The sequence below is a fragment of the Sapajus apella genome, unplaced genomic scaffold (genome assembly GCF_009761245.1).
Source record: "Sapajus apella isolate SASKATOON/1434 unplaced genomic scaffold, GSC_monkey_1.0 scaffold73, whole genome shotgun sequence".
NCBI lineage: Eukaryota > Metazoa > Chordata > Mammalia > Primates > Cebidae > Sapajus > Sapajus apella.
In genome coordinates, this window is record NW_022437013.1 from 4,121,569 (window position 1) to 4,149,511 (window position 27,943).

Consider the following 27,943-nt stretch of genomic DNA (forward strand, 5'->3'; position numbering starts at 1 on the left):
AGTTTGATTAATCCAGACTGCAGCATGTCAAGAAGGATCTAAGGCCTCCTTCATGATTTTTGCAAGATGTATAATCCTTTCCTCAATGAGTCATCAAGTCCCTCAGGGGCAGTGATGGATGTTTCCTACACTGTCCTGCCTGTGTTACAGGGCACATGGTAAGTAATCAAAAGGTCTTATTGCTGCATTTCTGACATGGAGTTGCTATTCTTTTTCTTAAATCACTTCACTCCATTGAGCCCTCAACCATAACTCTCCCTTAACCTTCAAAGTTGACTTCCATATTTAAAGATGTACTTTTTTTCACACCCGAGACCTTCTCTTTTGCCAGTAGCTTGTTTATTCTGAAGAAGTGAGAAAGAGGGTCTTGGTGAGTAGCTGAGAGTTCTTTGAGAAGAAATACCTTTGTGAGATGATCTACTCCAGCTTTTGCAAAAGTTTTTTATCCCCACAGAACATTGGTCCATGTTCTGGGGTGACCAAAAGGTTCTGAGCTTCAAAAAAATAAATGGAAGCCTTGTATTCCATTTTTTTTTTGAGACACACATTATAGTTTGTATTAAGGGCCCTGACAAGTTTTATGATAAGCAAAACTACCTTTGTTTAGCGCATAACTTTTCAAATATTTTTGACCACAGAATTTTTTTTCTGTTTTAAGGAACATCTATTAATGCCCACATACCTCAAACAAGGAAATATTGATTCTGCCTATCTCTCTGCTCTCTGGGGTACATGAAGCAAACAAAATCATTTATCCTAGGCTGTCTCATAAAGACATTTTGCAGCTTACACAGTAGCATTGCAAAGCCTATATATTGTGAGGAAATTTCCTCTAAAATACATTCCAAATGCTTCGTGTATAAGTTTTATTATCCCATCCACTGTTGTATCTTCACCAGAAATAAAATGATTTTGAGTTCTGATGCAAAATTAATTGCTACATATTTACTGAAGAGGTTTTAAAACATTAGCCTTGTTAGAATTTCCACATTTCCCTGTTCTTATTCCTTAATTTTTCTGCCTCTAACGTGAATAATGTTGATTTTTCATGAGATTGCCACAAGGCAAGGCAACAGCGCATGGAAGAAAACAGGGCAGACACATGCATTTCCCTGAGGTACTTGTATAGTAACCAAGAAATCAGCAGCAGGGTATTGGGAGGACTTAACTAGGCAGGTCGCACATTTGAGGCTGTCCACCCAACTAACAGACAGCTCCAGGCTTTGCTGAGTCAACACCTTTCACAGAAGAAAGACAATCATATTTTTAATCCTACTTGGAGGCAACTTACAATGAAACACATGCAGAGAAAATGCTTAAATATAAAAGATCAACAGCTCTATATAAAAGGAAGGGTTAATTATACTAGGAATCAGATATAAAATAATTACTGAGCATGCTATTGTCTCTGAGCTTCCTGGGAGCCAAGCAAAAGTAGAACCATGATAGTTCAAGGCTGCTACATATTGGTGCATGTAGCCTAAATTGTGAAGATAGTAGCCTACCCCTACCCCATTTAACCTCTCACCTTTTTCTTTTGTTTTATAGTTGGGTCTGATCTAATTAGTCCATCTTGGATGCTTCCTTGAGTTTTTTGTAATGCATTTTATATAAAGAAGCCAGTTAATGACAAATAAGCAGTTTGAGGAGAAATCTGTTAATATTCATTTTGTAGCCATTACATTTACTTCACATAGAAAGGTAGTTGGGTTGGGTTTGAACTTTCAAACTCTCAAAGGTAAACGCTACATTCTCCTTTTATTAACCAAATTCTTATACCAGGCTGAAAGGTTTGGGGTGTCCTTTTCAATCCTATCTTCCATAATATTCTAGAATTATTTCCCCTTGTCTTGCTCCTATCCTACTTCCTCTTGGTCTACTTTGTTGACTTCATAACAAAAAAAAAACAAAAAAAACAAAAAAAAAACAATAAAAACAACAACAAAAAAAACCCAGTTGTTGGATTCTTGAGCTAAACTGCCTTAAAGAATCCGCAGATTTGATTTTTTTTTTTTCCCTCTCAAGTAGGTGAAAGGAAGAAAGCTACAATTTCTAGGAAGCCGGGTTTTGCTGTCTGAGTCCAGCCTCAAGCAGATTAGGCCAAGGTTTTGGCCAAGTGAAATTGCCAATTTTCTAAAAGAAAGGACTAGCACATTGCTCATTAGAGCATTCTGATTTTGTCTGTGCCATCTTTTTGCTACCCCGCAATTTCCTGTTGGTTATAAATGAACCCTTTCTAGCTGTTAATGCAGCCTGTGAATTTTTTTAAAAGCATGTAATTAATCATAGGAGGTTGGGGGGATTCACTAAGCCTGAGTTACAGGGGAGAAGCTGGACAAGGCACTAGGACCTAGAAGGCATCTATCCACCCTGGCAGGAATTTCTTGCTTGGAGCTCAGACAACAAAGGCATAGAGAGATTGGTTTTCTTTCTCTCAGCATCTCCACCCAACCAGCAGAAAACCGGTGAGTGGGGCTTTTGAGTGATTTTCAAGCAGAATGTAACAGATGTCAAACGGGAAAAGCACAAGGCAAAGCCTGCTCTCTCTGTCTCTCTGTCTCTTCTCCTTTTCTGCCTTATTCCATCTGATTTTTTCCCTAAGCTTCTACCTGGGATTTTCCTTTGGAAAAGTGAGTTTGATGTTTCTTTGTTTTCACTGTGATGTTCATTTAGAATGATACTACCTCTGATCCTAAAGCAAAGCAAAGCATTACTGGCATGCCTGGGGAAATGTTTGCTACTTGCCTTGAGGAGGTGGGGTCTCTTACCACTGCAGGTTGTCTGACAGAGACAATGCTGAGCTCAGCATAGGTCACGGTGACATTGGAAAAAAGGGGTAATCGAGCCTCGCATATCCATTAGGCACCAGTCTTTCTTTATCTCCTGTCCTCCTGGTTCCTTGCAAATACATTGATGTGGCAATGTGTAGCAGCTGAGCCCTGCTTGCTTTGTGAGTCCTTTTATCCCCATCTGTGAGATGCATGTTAATAGTTTGGCTCTTAGGATGTCACTACGTTTGCTAGCATTTGGGGCTTCAGTTGTATTGGGTTTCATGTTTTGATTGTTTGGGGTATCTTTGCGGGGAGGGGTTCCGCAGAAGGGAGAAAAGCAAAGCCTGACAAATGACCATCTTTTCCTCAGCTAATGCACCTGGGCAATATACAAGTTTGGGGTGAATTGCCGGCTCTGAGGGTAAAATGTCCCTTCAATTAGGGTAGAAACCCCGAACAATGAAAGGTGTGCTTCCTTCTAAAGGTCCCATATGCTGTTTGGAGACTCATTTGTGAATCTTTCAACAATTAAATTATTCCATTAAGAGGTGTTGCTGCATCGGTGGGAGAAGATGGAGCACCTGTGGTGGCGGGGGCGGGGGAGGATTTTGTGAACAAATGGTACCGGGGGAAGGCAGAGCTAATAACTTGTTAAATAACTTATTTTTATAATCCTTCCCCCCCACCAGTTTATTTCTTACTAATGTCGGATAGCTGCACCAGCTTGGTGGGAACGGGTTTGATGAATAGCACAAAGACACGGGCTGTTCCCTGGAGGCTGTCCCTTTAAAGGCGAATCTTAGTTTATTCTGGGGGGAGGGGATGCACACATTAGAGTAGGAAAGAAGACTTGGAATAAAATGAAAACACTCCCCTTCATAGTCATTGTACTGAAATGCCAAGACTGCTTCCTAAGCTGGAGATGCTAACCTTGGCTAGCTCCTTCTGTTCTCTTCAAGGGGAATTTTGTCAGGCTATGGATTCATTTACAACTGTTAGTCATGTGGGCATGTGTGAGGAAACAGATGCCAGTTTTAATGTATTTAGCCCGAAGTTACAATTTGATAGGAGCCACTGTCAGTAAGTCTCAGGATTTTCAGCTATTTCAAAATCTCCCCCTCTCCTCTGTCTGGAACAGTGCCAAGAGTGCCTCCCTCTCTATCTCTTACTCCCAACCCCCACAACCACCAGCACCCCCGCCCAGCCCCTCCTTCTTCTCTATTAAGATCAATATTCCTGCAGGTCAGGGGCAAGCAGCAGATGGGTCACAGGCTTTTTTCAACCAGTTCTTTTCACAAGCAGCAGATTGCAGATCTGGATCTGGCTAATATTTGAATTCCTTTCTTTTTTCCCTCTCCTCGTCCCTTTTTGTTTTTGCCTCTCTTCGCCCCCATCCCTTTCTCCAACGCTCAGGTCTCTGAGGTTCCACTAAAATATGGAACTTGATTTTGGACACTTTGACGAAAGAGATAAGACATCCAGGAACATGCGAGGCTCCCGGATGAATGGGTTGCCTAGCCCCACTCACAGCGCCCACTGTAGCTTCTACCGAACCAGAACCTTGCAGGCACTGAGTAATGAGAAGAAAGCCAAGAAGGTACGTTTCTACCGCAATGGGGACCGCTACTTCAAGGGGATTGTGTACGCTGTGTCCTCTGACCGTTTTCGCAGCTTCGACGCCTTGCTGGCTGACCTGACACGATCTCTGTCTGACAACATCAACCTGCCTCAGGGAGTGCGTTACATTTACACCATTGATGGATCCAGGAAGATCGGAAGCATGGATGAACTGGAGGAAGGTAATTTAAATAGTGGGTGGTGGCCCTTGGTGGGAGGTGGCATTATTGGTTATGGTTACATTCTTGGGTTGCTTTGAAAAAAACTATGCAATGTATTTTTCAAAGCACTGGGTTAATTAATGCTCAAATTTCTAATGCTAAAGACATCAACAGAGCCATTAGCAATCACCCTTCAGTCTCTGCTGAGGTTGAAGTGTGAATGGTGGTGATCAAGCATTGTACTTATCTGCCAGGGTATAAAAAGGAAAATCTTAATTGTAGCATTTATTCTAGATCTTGCTCATAATTAACTTTGAGTAGCACTATTGAGGCAGAGCATGAAATCCTTAAGGGTATAAAAAGGAAGGACATTTGGTTGGGTTAACAGAGAAAATATTGTGCCCAAATTTTCTTTGAACTGCTGGGAAATTATTTGTGAATTGCAACTCTTTGGAAATACACACCCTAAGAGCAGGATTTCCTGGACATATTCACAGAGGATTATTCTTTTAGGTAAGTGGTCGCTGCTCAGCTGTTGCGTCTAATAAGCCTACTTTAGGGTGTGTCCCTAAGGCTGAGGTCATTGGGAGAAATACCAAAGAAAGCTGTAGGTATGTCTGGTATTTTAATAAAGACCATTCCTATTAGAATAGGAATTGACTCATTGTACCTAAATCCCCTTATATCCTCTCTAGATTTTTGAATGGCAACTAAATTTTCTGAATAGATTGCCAAAAATCCCAACAACCTGTATACCCAGCTCTTACCAGAACTTACTCAGCCATAGAATCTTTTTTATGGTCATTTAGAAAATAGATCTTGGGTCATATTTTTAACATTCTATATTATCAAATCTATTATCTGAAGATGCTTCCCCATTTTTAAGTTGGTGGGTATAACACATGTGATCAATTTAACCAAATCAGTACTTTAAAGAATGGCCTCAACGAGTGGTGATAATGAATGTGTTCCTTCTCAAGCCCCTCCTCTATTATCCAGCCCTTTCTCCTCACTCCTTTCATTCCCCGAGCAAAGGTGAGTTTAAAGCAGGCAGATCTCTAGAGAAACCAAATTATGAAATAACCAACAAAGAAGGAGAAATAGCACCTTAAATGATTTGACGTGGGAGCAACCTGCCTCTGCTTCACTGCTTCTAAGTTTCTTGGGTTCCTAGACAAAGGAGAATGAGGGCTTCCTTTGTACAAGACCCTACTTCTCTCAAATAGCTGCTGTTGCCCAAGTAGTCAGGCCAAGCAATTATGACCAGTTACTTATATGAGATAGTGTCCATATGGTTGCTACATCTGAGTCTTGGGGTTCAAGTTTGAGATTTTTCTTTTTCTTTTCTTTTTTTCTTTTCTTTTCTTTCTTTCTTTTTTTTTTTTTTTTGAGACAGAGTTTTGCTCTTGTTGCCCAGGCTCAAGTGCCATGGCATGACCTCAGCTTACCACGACCTCTGCCTCCCGGGTTCAAGTGATTCTCCTGCACCAGCCTCCCGAGTAGCTGGGATTACAGGCATGTGTCACCAAACCCGGCTAATTTTGTATTTTTAGTAGAGACGGGGGTTTCTCCATGTTGGTCAGGCTGGTCTCAAACTCCCGACCTCAGGTGATCCGCCTGCCTCCGCCTCCCAAAGTGCTGGGATTACCGGCGTGAGCCACCGCACCTGGCTGAGATTTTTCTACATAGCTGCCCTTGAAAAGCAATGCCCAGGAAGCTTAGATTATTTCATCATGTGCTCAGTGGACAGGCAGAGGTTAATCCTAGGCCCTTCCTGACCATCAAAGGACTGGCCATCTTAGTGCATATCTTAGAATAAAGGAGAGTCAGGGCAAATTCGAAGGGTTTGAAGCTAGGATGAGGGAGCTGTCCAACAGAGTAATTGTTAGGGTGTCTGTCTTTTGTCATTGTAAAATCTACATCTCAGCCAAATTTCAGGGATTTCTCTGTAACAACTTTCATAAACAAAGCACCCTGTATCATCCAATATATCCTCATTTCTATGAACTGTGATATTCTAAACACCACAATAGACATTAGTAAAGAATACTGAACCAAGTAACATTGTATTCAGAGCAAGTATTAGAATATTCTTGCATCTCATGTAAGAGAAGTGTTATGCAGAAAATTTTCCCCCAAATCCATTTTTTACATATTGATTTTTCTCCCTAGATGTATGTGTGTGTGTGTGTGTGTGTGTGTGTGTGTGTGTGTGTGTGTGTATGTATTGGTGTATTACAAGAGGGCTGGTGATAATCTGTTCGACACAGGTAGCAATAAATGTAATTTTGAAAAGACTGCAGCTATTCCCTTGATTCCTTTTGAGTCCTACTAGATTGAACTCCTCTTATTTATCACTCCTGTGTTCAGTGGTACTTTTTGTTGAATTCCTGGACTATGCGAAGTGTGAATAGGGCTCAGTTGCATTTGTTCACATGTCATCTACAACTACAAGTCCCAGTGGACCTCAATGCCCTCCAGTCCTGAGTACTGCCTATTCAGTCAAGAAAATTCAGGGCTATCTCCAGAATAGTGTTAAGAAATGTGATCAGCTTTGTCACTGCCACAGAGCCAAATGGAAAGGGCACTGGGATAAGGAGGATGAAAATAATGTGTCTTTTTATCTCATATTTTATAGTTTAGAACTGCCCATCAGGGAATGGAGAACAGAAGTCCTTTGGCTTTATTCACCTTTGCAAGAAGTTGAACAAAAGATCAAAATGTCATATACATTGCTTCCAGTTAGACTTCCTGGCTTGAAAAATCAGAGTCATTGTGTTCTAGTCTTAGAGGCAGCAGATTGTAATGAAAAAAGAAGTCTTTGGACTCAGATTTGGTTCAAATCCAGGATCTGTCACTGTTAGTCTGTAATACCTTGAGTTAACCACATAGTTTCCCTGAGCCTCAGTTTGTCATCTCTAAAATGGGAACAATGACTTTGAGGATTAAATAAGACAGTAGTTATAAAGTGCAAGTTACTCTGCCAGTCACACAATAGTACTTAATAAAAGGTAGTTATTATTGTCTGAGTTATCCTACTTTATAGCTAGTTAGCTACATGATCATAGGTTTGCCGTTATCATTAATGTGACTGTTATTTATTTTAAAAATAACTAGAAAACAAACAACTGTGTTAAGGTATAGTTTGCATAAGACAAAATTCACCCATTCAAGTGTAAAATGATTTTTGGAAGATTTATCAAGTGGTGCAACCATCATCATAACATAATTTTGGACCATTTTCATTTCCCCAAAAAGAAATCCTACTCCAATTAGTTGTCACTGAATTATTTTCTACAATCTCTCCAGCTCTAGACAATTATTAATCTACTTTCTGTCTCCACAGATTTGTCTATTCTGGGCATTTCATATAAATTTAATCAAATACTATGTGGTCTTTTGTGCTTCTTTTACTTAGAATAATGTTTTCAAATTTTATCTATGTCATCCATGTATTGGCACTTCATTCTATTTTGTTGAAGAACAAGATGTCATTGTATGTGTAGACCACCACATTTTGTGTATCTCTTGTGAGTAGTATTTTTATCTGTAAAATGGAACACCTGCCTTCTCTATCCATTAGGGTGGTTGTACGGATAAACTTAGACAATAGATATGGAAACACATCGACAAGGTAAAATTATAGCTACAGGTACTATTATTATTAATGATGTAAAATACCAATAATGGAAATAATAATGATCATGAAAATGATGATGTTAGTAAGGGATTGTAATGATCAATGGTTCCCAAACCTGGCTGCCTTTCAAAATCTTTCAGAACTTTAGAGAAATATTACATTCCTGGGCCACACCCAAGATCTATTGAATCAGAATCCCCAGGGCTAGTGCCTCAGTGTTTGTGTTTTTACAAATCTCCTCACGTGATTTTTATGAGCACTTAGACTTGGGAAGTATTAGACTGGGTGATCTTGATGGTCCCATTTAACTAACTAAAGTGGTAGGAGTTTTTAGAAATGCAGAAATCTGTTTTTATTTTTTTTCTTTATATATATTAAAGGAATAATAGAGCACAGAACACACTGTGTTTTCAAATGACCGCATTATTACATATTTAGCCTTAAAAAATGAAATTTAAAAATCATTGGTTAATCACTCTGGCCTTGTGGCACTCCTTTGTCTAGTGCCTCTAGTCTCCTGTTTTTTGCTAGATACAGAAAGTATCAGGGAAAGCATTTTGGATCATAGGTTATTGATGTCAGTTTTCCCACAGTCCTTGGGTACAACGAGGGTCTTAGTGAAGCCATGTAGGATGTGGTCCTCATTAGCTGTGTCCTCAGGAGATCCACTGATGGGTTTTCCTTTTGCCTTGTCTTTCCTTTTTCTTTCTTTCTTTCTTTTTTATTTTTATTTTTGTAGAATCTTTCTCCTTCCTTTTATGGCTGGTCCATTTCTTCCCCCGTTTTCTTGTATGTAAGTATACAGATCAATGTTGGGGGTATCATTTATGACTAGCCAGCTTCTCTGAACCCAAACTGAGACAAGTTCAAGAGTTATTACACAGACCATGGGACAGAATATTTACAATTGGAACAGTCTTAGAAAATCTGAGCTGTGTAGTCACACCAGCTATGATCCAGTTCTTTTGCCATAGCTCGTTTCTTTCAATGAGATGAATCCACCTTCTCACTAATTTATTCTGTAACTACTAAAACAAGTACATTGTTAAAGACAAGAATTTTAAGATACGTGGGAGAGATGCATTATTAATAGATATGATAATATAATCAAATGTCATTTAATATTTTAATATAATACAGTAGAGTATCATTTAATATATTCCTTTTTGAGTCAGGAAGCCTTGGAGAAGAGGAGAAAACCCAGGCAGAAGTGCTTTTGCATTGAGAAGATACAAATACATATAGTTCTTTTGAAAATGGAGGCTTCTTGAAGAGAAGGGAGGTAGATATTAGATCATCTTGAGCTCACAGCTTGTTTCATTTCTGCCCTTTCAGCTGTGCTTCCACGATTTCATTTCCTTACCCTCTCACCCTAAAGCAGGTTGTTAGTTCCAGCCAATTTGCACCTTGCTTGGCTCTGAAGCCAGCTTTCCCTCTAGGCCTCCAGCTGGTAGGAAATAGCCCTTGGAAGCTGTGGCAGGATGGGAAACCAGCTGTGTAAAGGTGCAACACACCTTATCCAGCTCCAAGTGCCAGGCAGCAGGATGTGCAGGAGGCACTGAGCTCTGGCAACAGACGTTGAAAATGCTGGCAGAATCAGAACAAGGAACTCTTAATCTAGTAAAGAAGCACATTTGATGTATTTCTGGCCGTAGAAGTGGAGTCCTTGGAGGTGGGCAGCTAGTTTCTTAACATTTAATTACCCTAACAGCTTTGCTTTCTAAAGCCTGTTTGAGATGGAAAAGAGAAGATTCCTTTTTATAGACTCTTAGGCCTAGAATGGACTCATGTGTCACCTAGTGCATTATCTTTGCTTTAGAGATGGCAAAGTTAAGACTCAGAGAGATTAAGTGATTTCACTGAAATCACACAGCTTATAAGTGCCTAGCTGAAATTTGAATCCAGGCCTCTGTGACTCTGGAGTCATCACTCTTAATGACGATAAATATCCTGCCCTCAGTGGGCCTGTGGGCCTCTGCAGCGGCAGCAGTGGCTATGCAGGGTGTTAGCATAAATTTTCTACATTTGGCATTTGCCACAACTGGAAGCCACCTCCCAACCAGCAGTAAATCTTATCTTTGAGTCACAGGCCCCCAGCAGGACTCATGTCTTATTGTAATCACAGCTCACTTCCTAGATGGTTGACCTTGATACCTTCCTTTTTTTTCTCTTCAGCTTCTATTCCTCTTTTCAACCTCATTTATCACTTTCTTCCTCTTTGCTCTTTCCTTCTTGTTCTCTCCTCTATTCCGTAAGATTAGGACCTAATAATAATAGAAATTTATCAAGTGCTTACTGTGTTCCAGGCTCTGGAATCAGCATTTTATTTAATTTTATTTTTATTTTATTTTAAGATGGAGTCTCACTCTCTCTGTCACCTATGGTAGACTGCAGTTGTGCAATCTCAGCTCACTGCAACCTCTGCCTCCCAGGTTCAAGCGCTTCTCCTGCCTCAGCCTCCGGAATAGCTGGGATTACAGGCGTGTGCCACCACGCCCAGCTAATTATTGTATTTTTAGTAGAGATGGAGTTTCATTATGTTGCCCAGGCTAGTCTCGAACTTCTGGTCTTAAGCCATCTACCTGCCTCCGCCTCCCAAAGTGCCAGGATTACAGGCATGAGTTGCTGCACCTGGCCATGGGTTGAGCACTTTATATCCATCATCTGATTTGTGCCCCACAACAACCCCACAAGGTAGGTATTGTTATTATCACCCTTGCTTTGCAAAGAAGAAACTGAAGCCAAGGGAGTTTGGAGTGCACAACTAGAAAGTACTGGGGACGCTGTTCTGACTGACATCATGTCAGCTGCGCTTTTTCCATTACTCCACATTCAGGCCAATGATGAGAAAGTGGAGTGACTAAAATGTACCCCTGGAAGGTGCTCAACATAGATTTGGCTGAGCGCTGGGCCCTCTGGAAAGTTCTTGGGTGCTATATGATACTATAGCTCTCAGCCATCATGTTCATTTTCATCTGGAGGTGGTTAATCATACTCATACTTTGGAGGCTTAAGAGGTTTAAGAGATGGAAGTAAAAAAAGTCCAAAGTCCTAATAGGGCTACACAGCTGACTCTCCAGAGGAGACTGGATGAGTGAAATCGTAAATTTATAGCTTCACACATTTCCACACCACCAGTTGTCTGACAGTTTTGAAGTACATGACAAGTTAAGGAAAACATCTGACTCAAAGGCAGTGGCCTCCTGGAAGGTGCCAATGAATCTGGTGAACTGCTAAGTCAAGACACCATTTCTAGGGTATGGGGGTTATTGGGTGTGAATATATGGAGATACTAAAAGGGCCCCTTCATTCATCCTTTTCAGTCAAAAATTAAAGACCCCAGCCTGTAATCACTTGGGTTGTGTTGGATTAGTCAGCAAGGGAGTCAAAGAAATCAGAGTTTCTCTTGGCTGAGGTATTGACCATTTCATCCTGGGTATCAATGTATGCACCAAGTGGGTAAGGGTCCCTATCCCCACTTAAAACCATTCCTTGATTCCCTTGTCAAGATAGAATTCTGTGACTGAGAGCAGCTTAGGAAGCCAGTTCGCTTATGCTGGATGCCACTTACCTACTGCCTCGACACACACACATAAATGTCCTCAAAGGTGCCCTAGAGATTTGGACTGAAACTTCTCTTAGCATTAACTGAGAAATTTATTCATTAACATGACTTAAAGGTTTTGGCACTATGGCAAAGCAATAAATATTTGCAAAGGGAGTGAATTATCAACCTGGTGTTTCTGAATACAGTTCTCCTGCTGAGACCAAAGGATAGTCATCAGACTGTAATTGTGTTTAATGCTTTCTGTGCACTGGCTAGGGTTTATTTATTTACTTAGGGTTATTACCGATGACTTAAGCCTGATTAAATCACACTGTTTCTGCAGCTCAACCTCTCAATGAACTTCTAGATACCTTGAGGCTAATATGTTTTACTCAAGGAATTCAACCGTTTCCAATATTCTTTTCCCCAGGCTGAGCCTATCTCTCTTCCTATTTTCTTCAGCTCCTAGTCCCAGGTGTCCAATCCCCTCCTCTTGCCTCTGATCCCTGCATTTCTTCTGCTATATTAGTCATTTCCTCTAACCTAGGATAAATGTGAAAATTACACTCAATCCTTCCAATCCATAAATCAAGCTGTATAATGTATTCTCACTTCTGTACCTCATTACTTGTGGCAGCCAAGGGTGAGAACTGGTGAAGATGGCCCTGAATAGACAGATATCATGCACATCCTTTGAGAGGATGAAAAGATGAAGGGTGAGTGGTAGAAATAGGAGATTATTTTTTAAGCAAGAGCTAGGGCATTTATATGTACAGGTTGTTATTTAGACAGTTTCTCTACCCAGTGTAGTGTAAGGAGTAGAGGACACACTTATACACACACATAAACATTCAACCTATGCACACACATTTCACATTTTAATATTCCATACTGGGCCATATACTTTGTGCAAAGGATGATCTGGTTTCTTATCAAGTATGCGTGTATGCCTGATATGCAAGGTTGCTTGGTTCATTTTAACTTGGCATAAAAATGTTTTAACTTTGAAAGCTTTCCTTGGTTCATAATATAACAAAGGGATGGGGGCTTTGAGTCCAAAAATAGGACAAGGATTTTAAGAGATAGAGATGTTAAAAATGCTCCAGTAATGCCCCTGAAAGCTAAACATCCTAGAAACTAATATAAATGTTTAAATCCCAATAAAACCATATCAAGCTTGGAGCTTCACTTGTTATATTAAATTTAGATGTGCTCTTTGTCCTTAGAACCTTTAGCTTGACAAAGTTATTCAACTAGGTGTGCCATTATATTGAATGGTGTTTTGAGAATGACTCTTGAATTTGGATGAGCCAAGTTTTTAGCCCAATTAGGATCTGCACCTGAGGTTGGTTAATATCACCACTTCTTCAAAAGTTCTACTCCAGTGTCAATGTCTATTTGTTTGGTTAGAATAATCCATATATCTGTTATTAAACTAATCACCTAATCACTTATTTCTTGCCTTAGGGGAAAGCTATGTCTGTTCCTCAGACAACTTCTTTAAAAAGGTGGAGTACACCAAGAATGTCAATCCCAACTGGTCTGTCAACGTAAAAACATCTGCCAACATGAAAGCCCCCCAGTCCTTGGCTAGCAGCAACAGTGCTCAGGCCAGGGAGAACAAGGACTTTGTGCGCCCCAAGCTGGTTACCATTATCCGCAGTGGGGTGAAGCCTCGGAAGGCTGTGCGTGTGCTTCTGAACAAGAAAACAGCCCACTCTTTTGAGCAAGTCCTCACTGATATTACAGAAGCCATCAAACTGGAGACCGGGGTTGTCAAAAAACTCTATACTCTGGATGGAAAACAGGTAGGTACCTTTTCAAAGTACTTTTCTCATTTTGTCTAAATTCTTAGATGTTCATCTTATACCTAAAATATCATTTCTTGTAGACGAACTCTTCCTCCACATCTCATCATCACAACCTGATATTATACGTTTCATTTGGAGTAAAGATATTTTCAACAGGCAAAACAATGAATCGGGAATCTGAGGCTCTGAAATTCAATCTGCTTCTGATTTACCATGCAGAATGGTCACTTAGCCTCAGCTTCCCTATTTGCTATGAAAGATGTGTTAGAACCTAAGTTCTATGAATTCTTATGAATATGAATTTAGCCATTATACGATGCAACCTTTATTGTTCAATGCATGTGACTGAAAATGATATTTGCCCATTCATTATTTCTTAGATACCCTCACATTGGTACTCAGCATCTATTTTGATAAAAGGAAGTTGAAATGACCTTCATATGCTCTGAAAGAAGTCAGATATGGGGGAAGCACTGAAGTCTCTGGCTCGTTGTCTTTGCCTCACACTAAACCATATTTGTTCTCTTTCTCTTTTCCATATGACATAGCTGTCTTAATTTGGTTCCACTGATGGTTTGTGTGAGAAAGGGACTATTTCAGGATCCTAAAATTAGCCCAAGAAAGATGTTGCCATCTGTTCCTCCTCCAAATCAGGTTCTTCATGTCATTGGTTATACTACTAAAGTGCCACCTATATTAATATCTGAGAAAGAATGCAGCCAGGCGTCTCCATCAGACAGATGCACCATTCTCTTGAGCATAGGGAGCTGTAAATATACAAAAAAAAAAATCTTCCAAGGGAATTGGAACAGTGGCTGGTTCTGTTGGCTCTAAAGAGAATCCTGGTCTCCCCGCAGAAAAGACAAGTGTGGATTATTATCAGTCCATACGTTCTACCTCTTAAAATGCCTTTGGCATTTTAACAAACAACTATATAGATTCTAAAAAGGTGGATTCACTATATATCAAAGTGACTGATGAGTGCTCAAATGCAGACTTGTGCCTCTTCCCATAATTTCTGATAATAATGTGTGCTCCAAGATTTTAAGTTTCAGGGAAGCTCCACCCATGTACTGGGTACTTGGCAATTTTGATAAATTTGTAGCTTCTGTTGCCCATCATTTTGTGATCTGAGAGCTACCTAGACACATTGGTTATACCTGACTTGTGTTTGTTGTACCGAAGCAATGGGTTTGTCTGTGATGTTGGGAAAATCTCCAATCCCCAAGCATTTCTCTAAGAGTGTCTCTCTTCTAAGTAAGCACCATGTGTGTAATAAACAGGAGCTGTCTAAGTATAGGCCTAATTGCCAAAGCCTCATCTCAGAGAGATAGGACATAGAAATTTTAGAATAATTGGATCACAGAGTTGAGAATGACCTTAGAAGCCATGTCATTTAATCTTCCACCTAAGGCATGGATATCTTCTGCAATCACTTTAAAAGACGATGAGACAGCCTATTTCACTGTTCAACAGCTGTGATTCTTAGAGTTTCTTCATATTAGGCATAAATCTGATTCCCTATGTCTTAAGTCTTCCAAAGTAATACAGGAAAATGCAAATCAAAAACTTAAGACTGGGATTAAGAAGATTTGGACTCTAGTCTTGATATTGTCACTTACTATGCAACTTCAGACTAATCACTTAACTGTCCTGAATCTCACACTCCTCCTCTGTACAAAAGGACTGATCACATCTGCCCTGACTATGCTCCCAGGATTCTTATGAGGATCAAATCAAATAATGGATATGAAAGCACTCTGTAAATTGAAACATGGAGTTATATGTATGTATACATATATATATATATATATATATATATACACACACACACACACACATACAATTCATCATTAAATGAGATTTATGGCAATTTTCACATATTAATAAATGTTAGCGCTCTTTCCCCTTATTTATTTATTTATTTATTTATTTATTTATTTTTGGAGATGAAGTTTCACTCTCTTGCCCAGGCTGGAGCGCAGTGGTGTGAATTTGGCTCACTGCAACCCCTGCCTCCCAGGTTTAAGCAATTCTCCTGCCTCATTCTCCCGAGTAGCTGGGGCTACGGATGCACGCCAACACTCCCTGCTATTTTTTTTTTTTTTGTATTTTAGTAGAGATGGGGTTTCACCGTGTTGCCCAGAGGTCAGACAATCCGCCCACCTCAACCTTCCAAAGTGCTAGGATTATAGGCATGAGCCACCATCCCCAGCCTCTCCTCTCTACTTTAACTTGAACTCCTGAGATCAAGGAATCTGCCCACCTCAAACTTCCAAAGTGCTAGGATTAAAGGTGTGAGCCACCATCCACAGCCTCTTCTCTCTACTTTATCTCTATCATTCTTATTATAAATTTCCAACATTTGTGAATATATATCATACCTTTGCATTCTGTTTTTGGTCCAAATAATATATAAAGGGAGACCTCTATCTCTTAGGGAAGCAAGCACCAGTCCAGTGATGAATAGGTTTTTGACCTACAGCAGGCCATGTAGAGTGGCAAGCTCTCTCAAACTCCTTTAAGCATCAGTTCCCTTTTTTGGGGGAACACATTACAAAATACCAGTATATGATATGACATGTATATACAGAAATAGAGTGGTGCCCAGCGGATCTGAACAATGCCCTTTCAGGCATCTGTACCTCTGTATATACATTACCTCTCTTTAAAACATCTTCCTCTGCCCACCTTGACCCCTGGAAGTCATCTTCTAAGACCTAGTTCAAATATCATTTTATCTTTGAAAATTTCTGCCTCTACTAAGGAGGGTAAAAGCAATCATAACCTTTTTTTTTTTTTTTTTTTTTTTAAATAATGCTCAGCTCCTGGTATATTGTGGATGCTCTATAAATGTTTGTTGATTGAATGAACTGACATAAACAGATTCTCACATGGCCTGGGTAGATGTTTTGAGAACCCTTCTTTCAGTTCCCCATATGTTATCCTTAGGTCTTTCAGAAGAAATAGGGGGCTTCCAAAGGAATGAATATTCCACCCAGGTAGTTTCTATCTGATGCTTTACTTGGAAGTCACTGAGGGCAGACATTTAAAGCAACGTTTTCCTAAATACCTTCTAAGGAGAAATGTCTCTGTGTCCCCACCCCAAAAAGCTCTCCAAAAAGAATTCTGTGGGGAAATAAGGTTGTAAAATGATGCAAATTGTTTGCCATTCTTAGAGATTCATAGTGCTCATTGGCACACTGAATGTTCTGAGAAGTCCTACAGCAAGAAAATCCATCCTAATCTTACTTAACCACAAATATTTTTAATCAAATACACACAAACACATACCCACACATACATACATATATGTGTATATATACACACATACATACACACATTTATATGTATATATACACATTTACATACACACATACAGAGTGCACTAGAAAATGTTGTTTACATAAAACACTGATGATTAGGAACTAACTACCCTAACTTTAATGGTAAGATTCGTATGCACAGACTAACCACAAATTAAACATTGTTGTTTTGTTACAGCAAGGACATTAAATAAAATTTGGGGGTATGTGGACAAACCTAATTACAAAATAGATGCTGGGTATACTGAAAGTTGGTGCTACATTCAAAATTTTGGAGCTCAGCTTGTTTCCCAGGTCTGGTGATGACAGCTCTAATGTTAACACCTGTCAATCACTTTGATTATTAGTGGGTATTCGTACTGCTTGCAAATATGATCTTCCTCGTGGAGGCTGAAGTCACATGTATTGCAATAGCTTGACTTGGTTGGATAAGATTCTAATGCCTGTCTTTGGCTACAAGTGATACAAGGCACTTAGTTGAAAAGAACAAAGTATGGTCAAGGCTGTTTGTTATGGAATGTTTTATTCATGAAATCAAGGCGATCGCTTGATTTCAGTGTACACTATAAATGGATTCCATATTGACCAAACCAAGTGGTTTTTCCCTCTTCAAATGAATAATGATCAGCTAAAAGAGCCCAGTTGATTGTTGCAAATTTATTGTTGCTTCTGTAATTGTGTGTACCATTTGAGTGATTGGCTTACACTGATTGACAAGCAATCTGCAGACATGGCCCATTTCTTTCTCTCTGTTTCTATTTTATTTGGATGTATCTTTTGGAGTCCTTGATCTTTCTACAGCTTAAGTTTGATGTTATAGAAGATTGATTTCCTGACCTCTTGCCTCTGAGATATTTTTGGTCTATGTAGACAGGAAAGCCAACCACCACTAGTAGGTAGACACCCCAATTGATTCCTCACCTCAATAAGAAGTTGTTAATGGTATAAGAAGTGGTTGGTAGGGCTCTGGCTACTCCCAGGGATTAAAATGGATTTCTAGGAGGTCAAAGAGGACATGATAGGGGATTGGATGGTGATGCATATCAGTTCACTTGCAGGTGAAAATTGTTCTTTTGGTTCCTTGGCAGCTGGAGTGGTTGTGGAATGTTGACAAAATTATCCAATTATTAATTTCCTTAACTAAAGTACACATTGACCTTCATGCATAAAAGTCATGGATGCATAAAACTGGGACCCAAATTTCTGTTTCACATGATAGTAGTAGTTTAATAGATACATGTTCTGGCCTTAAAATTAATTCAAGAGCTTTAATAATAGACTTCCAGCTTTTTGGCATCATACACGGGGGTGCAGCTGGTCTTCACACTATCCATTTTTATGCTACACTGACTGACATCTCTAGATTCAGTTTTGTCTACACCCAGAATTTGTGCAAGATAAGATTCACTATTGCCTCAATATACATACCTAAGGCATAAGCATGGCCTTCAGTGCTTGTTCTAGCTTTGTTAGGTCAGTTTTCAGTTGGATGGATTTATTTTACATTTTTGTCTGTGCCTTTATAGCACCAACTACTTGGACCAGGGATTCTAGGTCTCAGAATAACAGAGGAGAAGTTTAAGCTGACTCCAAGATTATCCATAGCCTTGGAAACTAGAACAGGGGTTTTAAGGAAATGGCTGATGCATCAGACACAAATGAGAGCATGAAGGATGTTTCAACTGGTGCTTAGTATTCTAGGAAAGACTTGCCCTTTCCACATTGCCATACAAAAGAACTGGGTGCTGTAAGCACAAAGGCAATTGCAGGAAACACAGGAACACAGATTGGATTTAACCTTGGAAATGTTAAGTGCACTTACCAAGGTAGGTGTGTTTTTCCTTTGCTGCATAGCCAGTTTTTTTTTCTTCCCTGCTATCTCTGCTTTCTCCAGTAATATCTGATCTTATTTATACTCCCTGGCCTCCAGCTCTCTCAGAGCCAACCTTGTTCTTCTCCTAGTGTTACAACCCTGTTAATCAACAATGGGCCCAATAGAAAAGGCCACATGGCCATAAATTATGCCCCAAGAAGGAGGTCATTTATCATGGGCCTTCACTTGAGAAGATCAAGGCTGGAAAGGCGATGTCTTTATTACTAAAATTCTCCTTCCCCAAACTTTCAGAGGTTCCTGGAGACAGACTTTAGGAGGACTGGCTTGAGCATGAAGTGTAATAGAACAAAGGTGGAAAGCCAGGCTGGGCTCTGTGAAAGGAGACAGTTTGGAAACTACCATCTCGTATATAGCGGTAGATTTTACACTTTGAAAGAGTGGCCAATCATCAAATATACTGCCCTTCTGGAAGGAAAGGACTAAGTGTAGCCTGGTGATCAGTTATTTCTTCAGTAATTCATCCTCTTAGAGTTTTATTGTTGATGAGATGCTCCTGGCTCTGAGCAGTGATAGAGGTGTGGCTTGGCCAATTCAATCAAAAGCTTTGGCATAGAATTCCAGTCTCTTGTACTGACTAGTCTGTCACTGTCTAGCATTCAGCAAGTGGAAAGAGCCCTAGACTGGGATTTAGAGGCCTGAGTTTTAGTCTTCACGGTTCTTCACTAGCTATGTAATGTAGAGCCAATCACATCTCTTTTCTGGGCCTTAGTTTTTTAAGGAACCTTAGTATATGATCTGTAAGAGTCCTTCTAGTTCCGCAAGAACAGAGTATTCATCTCATAGTGTTGGTTCTATCTAGACATTTTTTCACTCTTCTGAATGTACTCCACCTCTCTATGCTCCTAAGGATCGCTAGTGTGATGTGGTACTCACCTTGGTGGATACATTGCTTTCCAGGATGGCCTCTAAATGGTACTTGCATAATTCTTATATTCAGATGTTTCTTGCTACCTGTAATGACATCACCAAATAATATTTTCAAACTTGTAACTTTTGTTTGACCCCCTTTTCTTTACATTGTGGGTGGTATAAGGAGCAGAAGGCAGAGGACTCATAAAACAAAGCAAGACAAAAGCCAGCCTGTTAAAATTGTGTCAAGTGTTTGACAGTGCCATTGCTAATGGGGGTAGTTATCACTAGAGCTGAATGCATTGCTATTTCTTGAGTAGACTGAAGAGACTCATCAAGTGAGAATTGATCTATCCAGGGATGCAGGCTATTCCATTTAAAATTATTGAAGCAACAGTCTTTTTGTTCTTAGTTATTTTCACCTTTTTCATTATTGTCATTCCCTTAAAGTGGGAGGAAAAGCATTGTCTCCAAAACAGGTTTTAAAGACAGCTTTCTTGAGATATAATCTTCACATTATATATTTCACTCATTTTAAGTGTAAAATTCAACAGCTTTTAGTATGTTCACAGAGGTCTGCATCCATCACCACAATCAATTTTAGAATATTTCCATTATCCCAAAGAAACCCTGTACCCTTTAGACATCACCCTCTAGTTCTCTGGTTTCACTTCCCCATCCCTAGGCAATCACTTATCTACTTTTTGCTCTATGGATTGTCCTATTTAGGACATTTAAAAACAATGGAATCATGTGGCCTCTTGTGCCTGGCTTCCTTGACTTAGCATAATGTTTTCAAGGTTCATCCATGTTGTAGCATGTATCGGTACTTCATTTCTTTTTACGGGTGAATAACACTATTGTATGGATTTACCACACTGTATTTAGTCATTCATCTGTTAATGGACATTTGGGTTGTTTCTACCTTTTGGCTATTGTGATAATGCTACTATGAACATTCATGTACAGATTTTTGTGTAGATATATGTCTTCATTTATCTTGAGTAAATACCTCAAAATGGTATTGCTGGGTTGTATAGTGTGTTTAAAATTTTAAGAAACTTTCAAATGGTTTTCCAAAGTGGCTGCACCATTTTCTATCCCTATTTGCAATGTATGACAGTTCCAGTTTCTTCACATCTTCACCATACTAGTTTTCATTTATCTTTTTTATTAGATCCATCCTAGCTGGTGTGAAGTGGTATCTGATTGTGGTTTTTCTTTGTTTGCATTTCCCTAGTGACTAATGATGTCACACATATTTTCACATACTTATTGGACAATTGTATTTCTTCTTTGGAAAAATGTCTATTCAGATCCTTTGCCTATTCTTTGAGTTATAAGGTTTCTTATTAATGAGCTCTAAGAGTTCTTTATATATTCTAGATACAAGGCCTTTGTCATATATGTGATTTACAAGTATTTTTTTTTGCTAGTCTGCATTTCTTAATGATTTTCTTAATTTTTCTAGAGAAAAAAGTTTTTATTTTGATAAAGTCTGATTTATTAATTTTTCTTTTATGCATTATTCCTTGGTGTCCTATCTAAGAAATCTTAACCTAACTCAACATCTCAAAAATTTTCTCCAATGTTTTTCTAGAAGTTTTGTATTTTTAGCAATTACATTTTTACATTTTTAGCTCTTAGATTTAAATCTCTGATTCATTTTGTGTTAATTTTTGTGTACAGGATAAGAGTCAAGGTGCTTTTGGGGCAGTGGATAGATAACTAATTTTTCTAGCACTATTTGTTGAAAAGAAAAGATAAGGCAGTTTTCTTAGTTAATATAGCCAAGCCCTCTAAAGGTTTTTAGAATTTCTAAGGACTGTGAGTGTGAACTAACGTAATATACAGATGTTGTGGAACTGTAACACTCTAAGTCTGTATCAGTGAGGCTGACTTAGTCTTATTTTGTAGGTGAAAAAAGGTGAGCTTGATAGGAGAGGCTAAAAGGGGCTATTGTTTCTTGACAGTGCTCCTACCATGTTCTAGACTCCTAGAGTTCCCACCCAGACCTATCTAAACTTCCCTGTCACGTATGTTATACCGCTTTGTTGATGCTAAGCAGGTTGGGGGAGGGGAGTAAGGACATGTCCAAAATTGTTGAGGTTATTTTCTTTTGTAACATCTTGAGATATAATTCACATATCACATATTTCACTTATTCAAAGTGTACAGTTTGGTGATTTTAATGCTCACAGATATATGTGACCATCACCAAAGACAATTTTAGAATATTTTTATTACTTCTCCTACCCTCTATCTCCCACAGCCCTAAGCAACTACTAATCTACTTCCTAGTTCTATAGATTTGCCCTTTCTGAACCTTTTGTATAAATGAATCATATTTTATGATTCATATATATATGCTAAGTGACTGGCATCTTTCACTTAGCATAATATTTTCAAGGGTCATACGTGATCTATCATGTATCTGTCTATACTTTGTTCATTTTTATGGCTGAATTATACTCCATTGTATTGATATACCAAATTTTATTTATCTTTTCATTTGTTGATGAACATTTGGGTTGCTCTGCCTTTTGCCTATTAATAATGCTGCTATAAACATTTGTGCATGATTTAGGTATAGACATATATTTTCATTTCTCTTGAATATATATCTAGTAATAGAATTTCTGGGTATTGAGATTTCTTGATGTGCTGTCCCCTAACCACCAAACTCATGTTTCTAAAACATGTACCCCAAGTCATGCTCCAAACAAAGAAATTCACAGCCTTATTTTTTTTTTTTTTTTTTTTTTTTTTGAGACGGAGTTTCACTCATGTTACCCAGGCTGGAGTGCAATGGCGCAATCTCGGCTCACCGCAACCTCCGCCTCCCGGGTTCAGGCAATTCTCCTGCCTCAGCCTCCTGAGTCGCTGGGATTACAGGCACGCGCCACCATGCCCAGCTAATTTTTTGTATTTTTAGTAGAGACGGGGTTTCACCATGTTGACCAGGATGGTCTCGATCTCTTGACCTTGTGATCCACCCGCCTCGGCCTCCCAAAGTGCTGGGATTACAGGCTTGAGCCACCGCGCCCGGCCCCCTTATTTTTTAATATATAGATATTTGTCCCAGGGTTCTTGCCTAAACAATATAGAAGAAAACTTGAAGGTTTCTTTACCAACTTTTCTTAAAGCTAGAACAAATGCTAAGAAGCTATTTTCTTGTTCTTTTTATCTGAGTTCTACCTTGGCCCTCCTTACTTTCCAGAATCAAAGATGCATTGTAAACAGTAGGTACCTTGAATCCAGTGGGTCCCAGATTCTCCCCCAAACCACCAAAATTTCTTATTTTGAAAAAGGCACAGAAAAAGGAGCTTCTAGAATTCCAGTCTGTCCATTTTTCCTAGATTAAGAATACTTTTATACTCAATACCACATATTCTACCCTCATCAGGTCTTGTGATGTTAGCTCATGTGATAAAAAACAACTTGGGTATAAGGAGCCACAACAGGTGTTCATCATTAGCCCAGTTGTCATCAACCAGGACTATTTTCTGTCCAGGGGCTAGTTGGTAAATATATTTTTGGTGTCACAACTAGGGAAAGGATGCTGCTGACATCTAGTTGGTATAGGCCAGGGATGCTGCTGAACATCTTACAATGCACAGAACAGCACTTTCCCCCACAAAAAAGAGTGATCTGGCCCCAAATGTCTACAGTAGTTGAGAAACCACGCATTACAGGTAAGCTGCAGGGCAGACACAGCAGAAGATGAAGCTGAGAGGAAGGTGAAGGCAAGATTTAGCAATGGCCTTGTAAACTGTGTTAAGAAACTTGTGTTAGTCCATTTTCACACTGCTATAAAGAACTACCTGAGACTGGGTAATTTATGAAGAAAAGAGGTTTAATTGACTCACAGTTCCACGGGCTTAATAGGAAGCATGACTGAGAGCCTCAGGAAACTAACGATCATGGCAGAAGGTGAAGAAGCAGCAAGGATCTTCTTCACATGGTGGCAGGAGAGAGAAAGGGCAAGGAGGAAGTGAGTGAGATCTCATGAGAACTCACTATCATGAGAACAGCATGGGGAAAATCTGTCCCCATGATTCAATCACCTCCCACCAGGTCTCTCTCCCAACATTGGGAATTACAGTTCAAGGTGAAATTTGGGTTGGGGCACAGAGCCAAACCATATAAGAACTTGACTGTTATCATGTGTTAACAGAAGTCAGTGAAGAATTTTTTTTTTTTTTTTTTTTTTTTTTGACGCAGGGTATCACTTTTGCCCAGGCTGTAATGCAGTGGCATGATTTTGGCTCACTGCAGCCTCATCCTGCCAGGCTCAAATGATTCTCCCACTTCAGCCTCAGCTTCTTGAGTAGCTAGGACTACAGGCGTGCACCACCACATCCAGCTAATTTTTGTATTTTTTGTAGAGAGGGGATTTCACCATGTCGGCCAGGCTGGTCTCACACTCTTGAGCTCAGGTGATCTACCTGCCTCAGCCCCCAAAAGTATTGGGATTACAGGTGTTAGCCACTATGCCAGGCCCCACTGAAGGATTTTCAGCAGGGGAATGACATGATCAGATATGCAGTTTGAGTAGGTCACTCTGTTGTTTCAGATTTCAGAAAGACAAAACTAGTAGAGAGTCCAGATAGAGGCTGTGTGGTAGTATAGGCAGGAGAATAGAAGGATCTAGATTGAGGCAGCAGAAGTGGAAATAAAAAAGGAGAAAACAAAGTCAAGAAATATTTGTGAGCTAGAAACTAGAGAACTTAGTGATTAACTGAATTTGGGATATATTAATTGTCTATTACTGTGTAATAAGTTACCATAAACATAGCAGCTTACAACACCCATTTATTATGTCACAGTTCTGTAGGTCAGGGCTAAAGAAGGCTTGACTGGGTTCTCTGCTTAAGGTCTCACAAGCCTGAAGTCAAGGTATCAGACACGATATGCTCTTATCTGGAGGCTATGAGTCCAGTTCCATGCTCGTTCAGGTTCGGGGCAGATTGCAATTCCTATATCCTTCTTAGATGTCAGCTGAGAAATGTTTTCAGCTTCTAAAGGTTACCCATATTCTTCTCACATGCCCCCCTTCCATGTTCAATCCAACAACATACATCAGATTCTTCTCATAATTAGAATCTCTTTTACTCCCTTTTCTGCCACTAGCCAGAGCAAATTATCTGCTTTTAATGGGATCATGTGATTAAATTGGTTCCAGCTGGGTAATCTCCCCTTTGACCCAAAGTTAACTAATTTAGCAACATTAATTACATTTAAAAAAGCCCTTTTTGCCATGTAACATAACATAATCATGGGAATGGAAACTCAACATATTTATAATTAAAAGAGAGGAGTATATACAAAGGCGAGGGTCATTAGGGGGTCATTCTTAGAATTCTGCCTACCACAGGTGAGCAAATAGGAGGACTCAGGTGACTCTGAAGTTTACCGTTAAGTTATGTGGGTGGATGGTGGGGTCACTCACTGAGGCAGGGAAAGCCAGGGCAAGAAATAGGGTTACTTATTTATTTATTTATTTATTTATTGACAGGATCTTGCTTTGTCACCCGGGCTGGAGTGCAGTAGCATGATCCTAGCTCGCTGCTGCTTCAAACTCCAGGGCTCGAGTGATCATTCCGCTTTAGCCTCCCTAGTAGCTGGGACTACAAGTGTGTCTCACCACACTTGGCTATGGGGTTTAGATGCATTGAACTTGGGGTACCTTGTTACATCTAAGTAGAAACTCCAGAAAGTTGTTGTGGATATGGATCTGGAGCTCAAGAGAGGTCTGGGCTAGAGATACAGGTTTGGGAATAATCTTCAAACAATGGTAGTTAAAATCAGGTAAGTAGATGAGCTTACCAAAGGTGCATGTGAGACACTGTCTGAGGAAAAGGCCCTGTAGACATTTGCATTAAATGGGTGGGTAAGCATAACAGCCTGGGAGTTGCTAGAGAGAACCATGGAGAACTAGGTGAAGATGTATCCAGAGAACACTAAAAGGCAGGTGTGGGCAGCTGTTTCAAATGTAGCAGACAGAGTCTGTTTCAAATAAAGATTTAGGACAGTAAATCAGTAAAACCCAGGTGATTTGAATAGTCCTTATTGCTGGGAACAGAAAGCAAAATCCTCCAGTAGACCAGAGGGTAGAGCTTGGTTCAGAAAGACCCTCAAAGGTGACTAGGCAGATAGAGCTATGACTGGGTCAGGCTATTGGATCTGTTTCTTGGCAGCTTCCCGTGCTCCAGATCTATCAAAATTTGTCGTCCAGTGTCCCATTTTCTCTTTGCTAGCTCTTGTGTTATATGTAGTTGGTTGCTAAAATGTCCTGTATAACTTACTTATGTCATGTGTACACATGAATACATAGAGCTAACCAATTGTGCTCTTGTCCTATCTTATCACTTAAAGCCCCAACTCAGACAGATCAGACATTTTCTGAGTCTGACTTTCTCAGAGCTTTCATCATAGTTCATGGATTTAGTTGGTAAGGCTCTAACAAATCAATCTACACTATGTTAGCTCCTGTCAATTTAGAGCACATTTCTCAAATTACACTATATGTAACACTAGTCTGATCAAATATTCTGTGGTCAAATAAGTTTAGTAACATTGCATAGTATATTCTCCTCTTGGAAGAAAGACTCCAAGAAGCCCTCTACAAAGAAACCTGCTTGTGTTTAGGCCAGTATTCCCCAAACTTGTTTGAACACCAAACCTTCAAAATAAATCTATGACCATATGGTAGAATGCACCTTGGGAATCACTGGCCTCTGCCTCAGGTATTTATTTGCATTTTAATTAGAGAATCTTGAAACACCTTCAAGGCCCAAAGGAATAATTAAAATGAATAAAAAAAAACAAACAAACCAGGCACCACTGCATTTTGATAGGGCTTATAAACTAAAGCAAGAAGGCCTTTGTAGATGGAGTACCAACCATCACTGCAAAGGTAACACCTATTTACCTGTGGTAAGGGCAGAACTTTAGAGTATCCATCTCTGACATAAACTATAGAAAGAAAAGGAGAAATTAAACAAAGGAGCAATTTTTCTAGATGTTTGAATAGTCCCCCAAAGTCGTAAGAGGTTAGGAAAATCCTATTGGTCATAGGTATTAAAGTCTGGCTTCTCTAGACTTAGCGGTAAAGAGGCAGCAATATCAATTGACAGGTTTAGAACCTTCACGATACGTTTAGTCCTATACAAACCAGCACTCCTTCCACTCACCACACCACACTACAGAGTCTCACTGGAGGAATCAGTCAGGTTTACTAATTAGACTTAACTTCCGTAAGTAGTGTTTACCATTTAAATAGACTGCACACTTTCTATTGCACCAAGCCTATACTTCTCCAGCTGGCAACAATTTGGAAGACCCTAGGGGTCTGAATGGCTTGCACAGCACGATAATATCCCTTAAAAAAGGTTTTGAACCATAGACCAGCACCTCTCTAAGTCTCTTTGTGTCTGCATACACACACTTGTGCCCCTGTTTCTTTTAAGTATTGGCTGTCTCATCTGATGAAGTCGTATATAAATATTTATATGTCAGGACATTTCTGGTCTTACTCACCAGAGACATTACAGCTTTGATAAAAAGCTTCCCTCTGGCAGTATTTGCCTCCACAGTTTATTTAATACGGCAGTTGATAGGTGAACTTCCTCTTGCTGTTTGCAAAGAGAATGGAGCCTTGCCTTGCTTGGAGTTTCAAGTGTTTGACTTGTCTCCTGCTGGGAATTGATGTTTGTGCTTTCCCAGATTTCTCTGATTAAAAGAAGTGTGAGTTCTCTAGCGGTCATCTTACTCTCTAGATTTTGGATCTTTAGGAATAGTTGATAAACTTAGGAATACATTATGCTTTTGGTGGACCCTAGGCGCTTTTGCCTTTGTGGATCTCTTCCTCCACTAAAAAACAAATTACCACTGTGCAGATATAAAGATGAATATATTAATATTACATTTTAAAGCATTTTTTCCCAACCTAAAAGTTTATGTATGTTTCTGCTTTTAAAAGACATTAAACCCTTTTCCTGGGTCCATAACAGTGCTGTCAGCTTAGGCACTTTGCTTACTGTACTTAACAGATAATCAACCCTTGATATACAGAGCTGATTTCTGGGCTGGCATTTTGAGCTCACATGGGCTAAGCAATGAATTAGAATGGTATGACTCACTGAAGGTTTATTCTAAGAATGCGGTAGCTTCTTGGATGTACCAAGTACTAATTGAGATGTACCAAGGAGGACCCGTCCTCTTCCTTTGGTCTAACATATTTTACCCACCATACTAAGCATGGCAATAAAACGCTGTAAATAGTCGGCATTTTTTCTGGCTTGTTGAACTCAGAGTTGGGAATA

At 39.6% G+C, this 27,943-nt stretch overlaps 1 protein-coding gene across 10 annotated transcripts in view; it reads left to right on the forward strand.

Annotated features, from left to right (window-relative positions):
* The first annotated feature begins 2,137 nt into the window (after positions 1-2,137).
* Positions 2,138-27,943, forward strand: part of DCX (doublecortin) — a 120,010-nt gene continuing 94,204 nt past the window's right edge. For 3 of the 10 annotated variants that reach the window (XM_032250817.1, XM_032250820.1, XM_032250815.1), the window contains exons 1-3: positions 2,307-2,630; positions 4,185-4,570; positions 13,204-13,544. In XM_032250817.1, coding sequence (XP_032106708.1) covers positions 4,207-4,570; positions 13,204-13,544 — 705 coding nt within the window. In that variant the 5' untranslated portion in view covers positions 2,307-2,630; positions 4,185-4,206. Of the gene's footprint in view, positions 2,631-4,184; positions 4,571-13,203; positions 13,545-27,943 lie in introns of all 10 variants that reach the window. The other 7 variants (XM_032250819.1, XM_032250813.1, XM_032250821.1 and 4 more) reach the window with 6 other exon arrangements.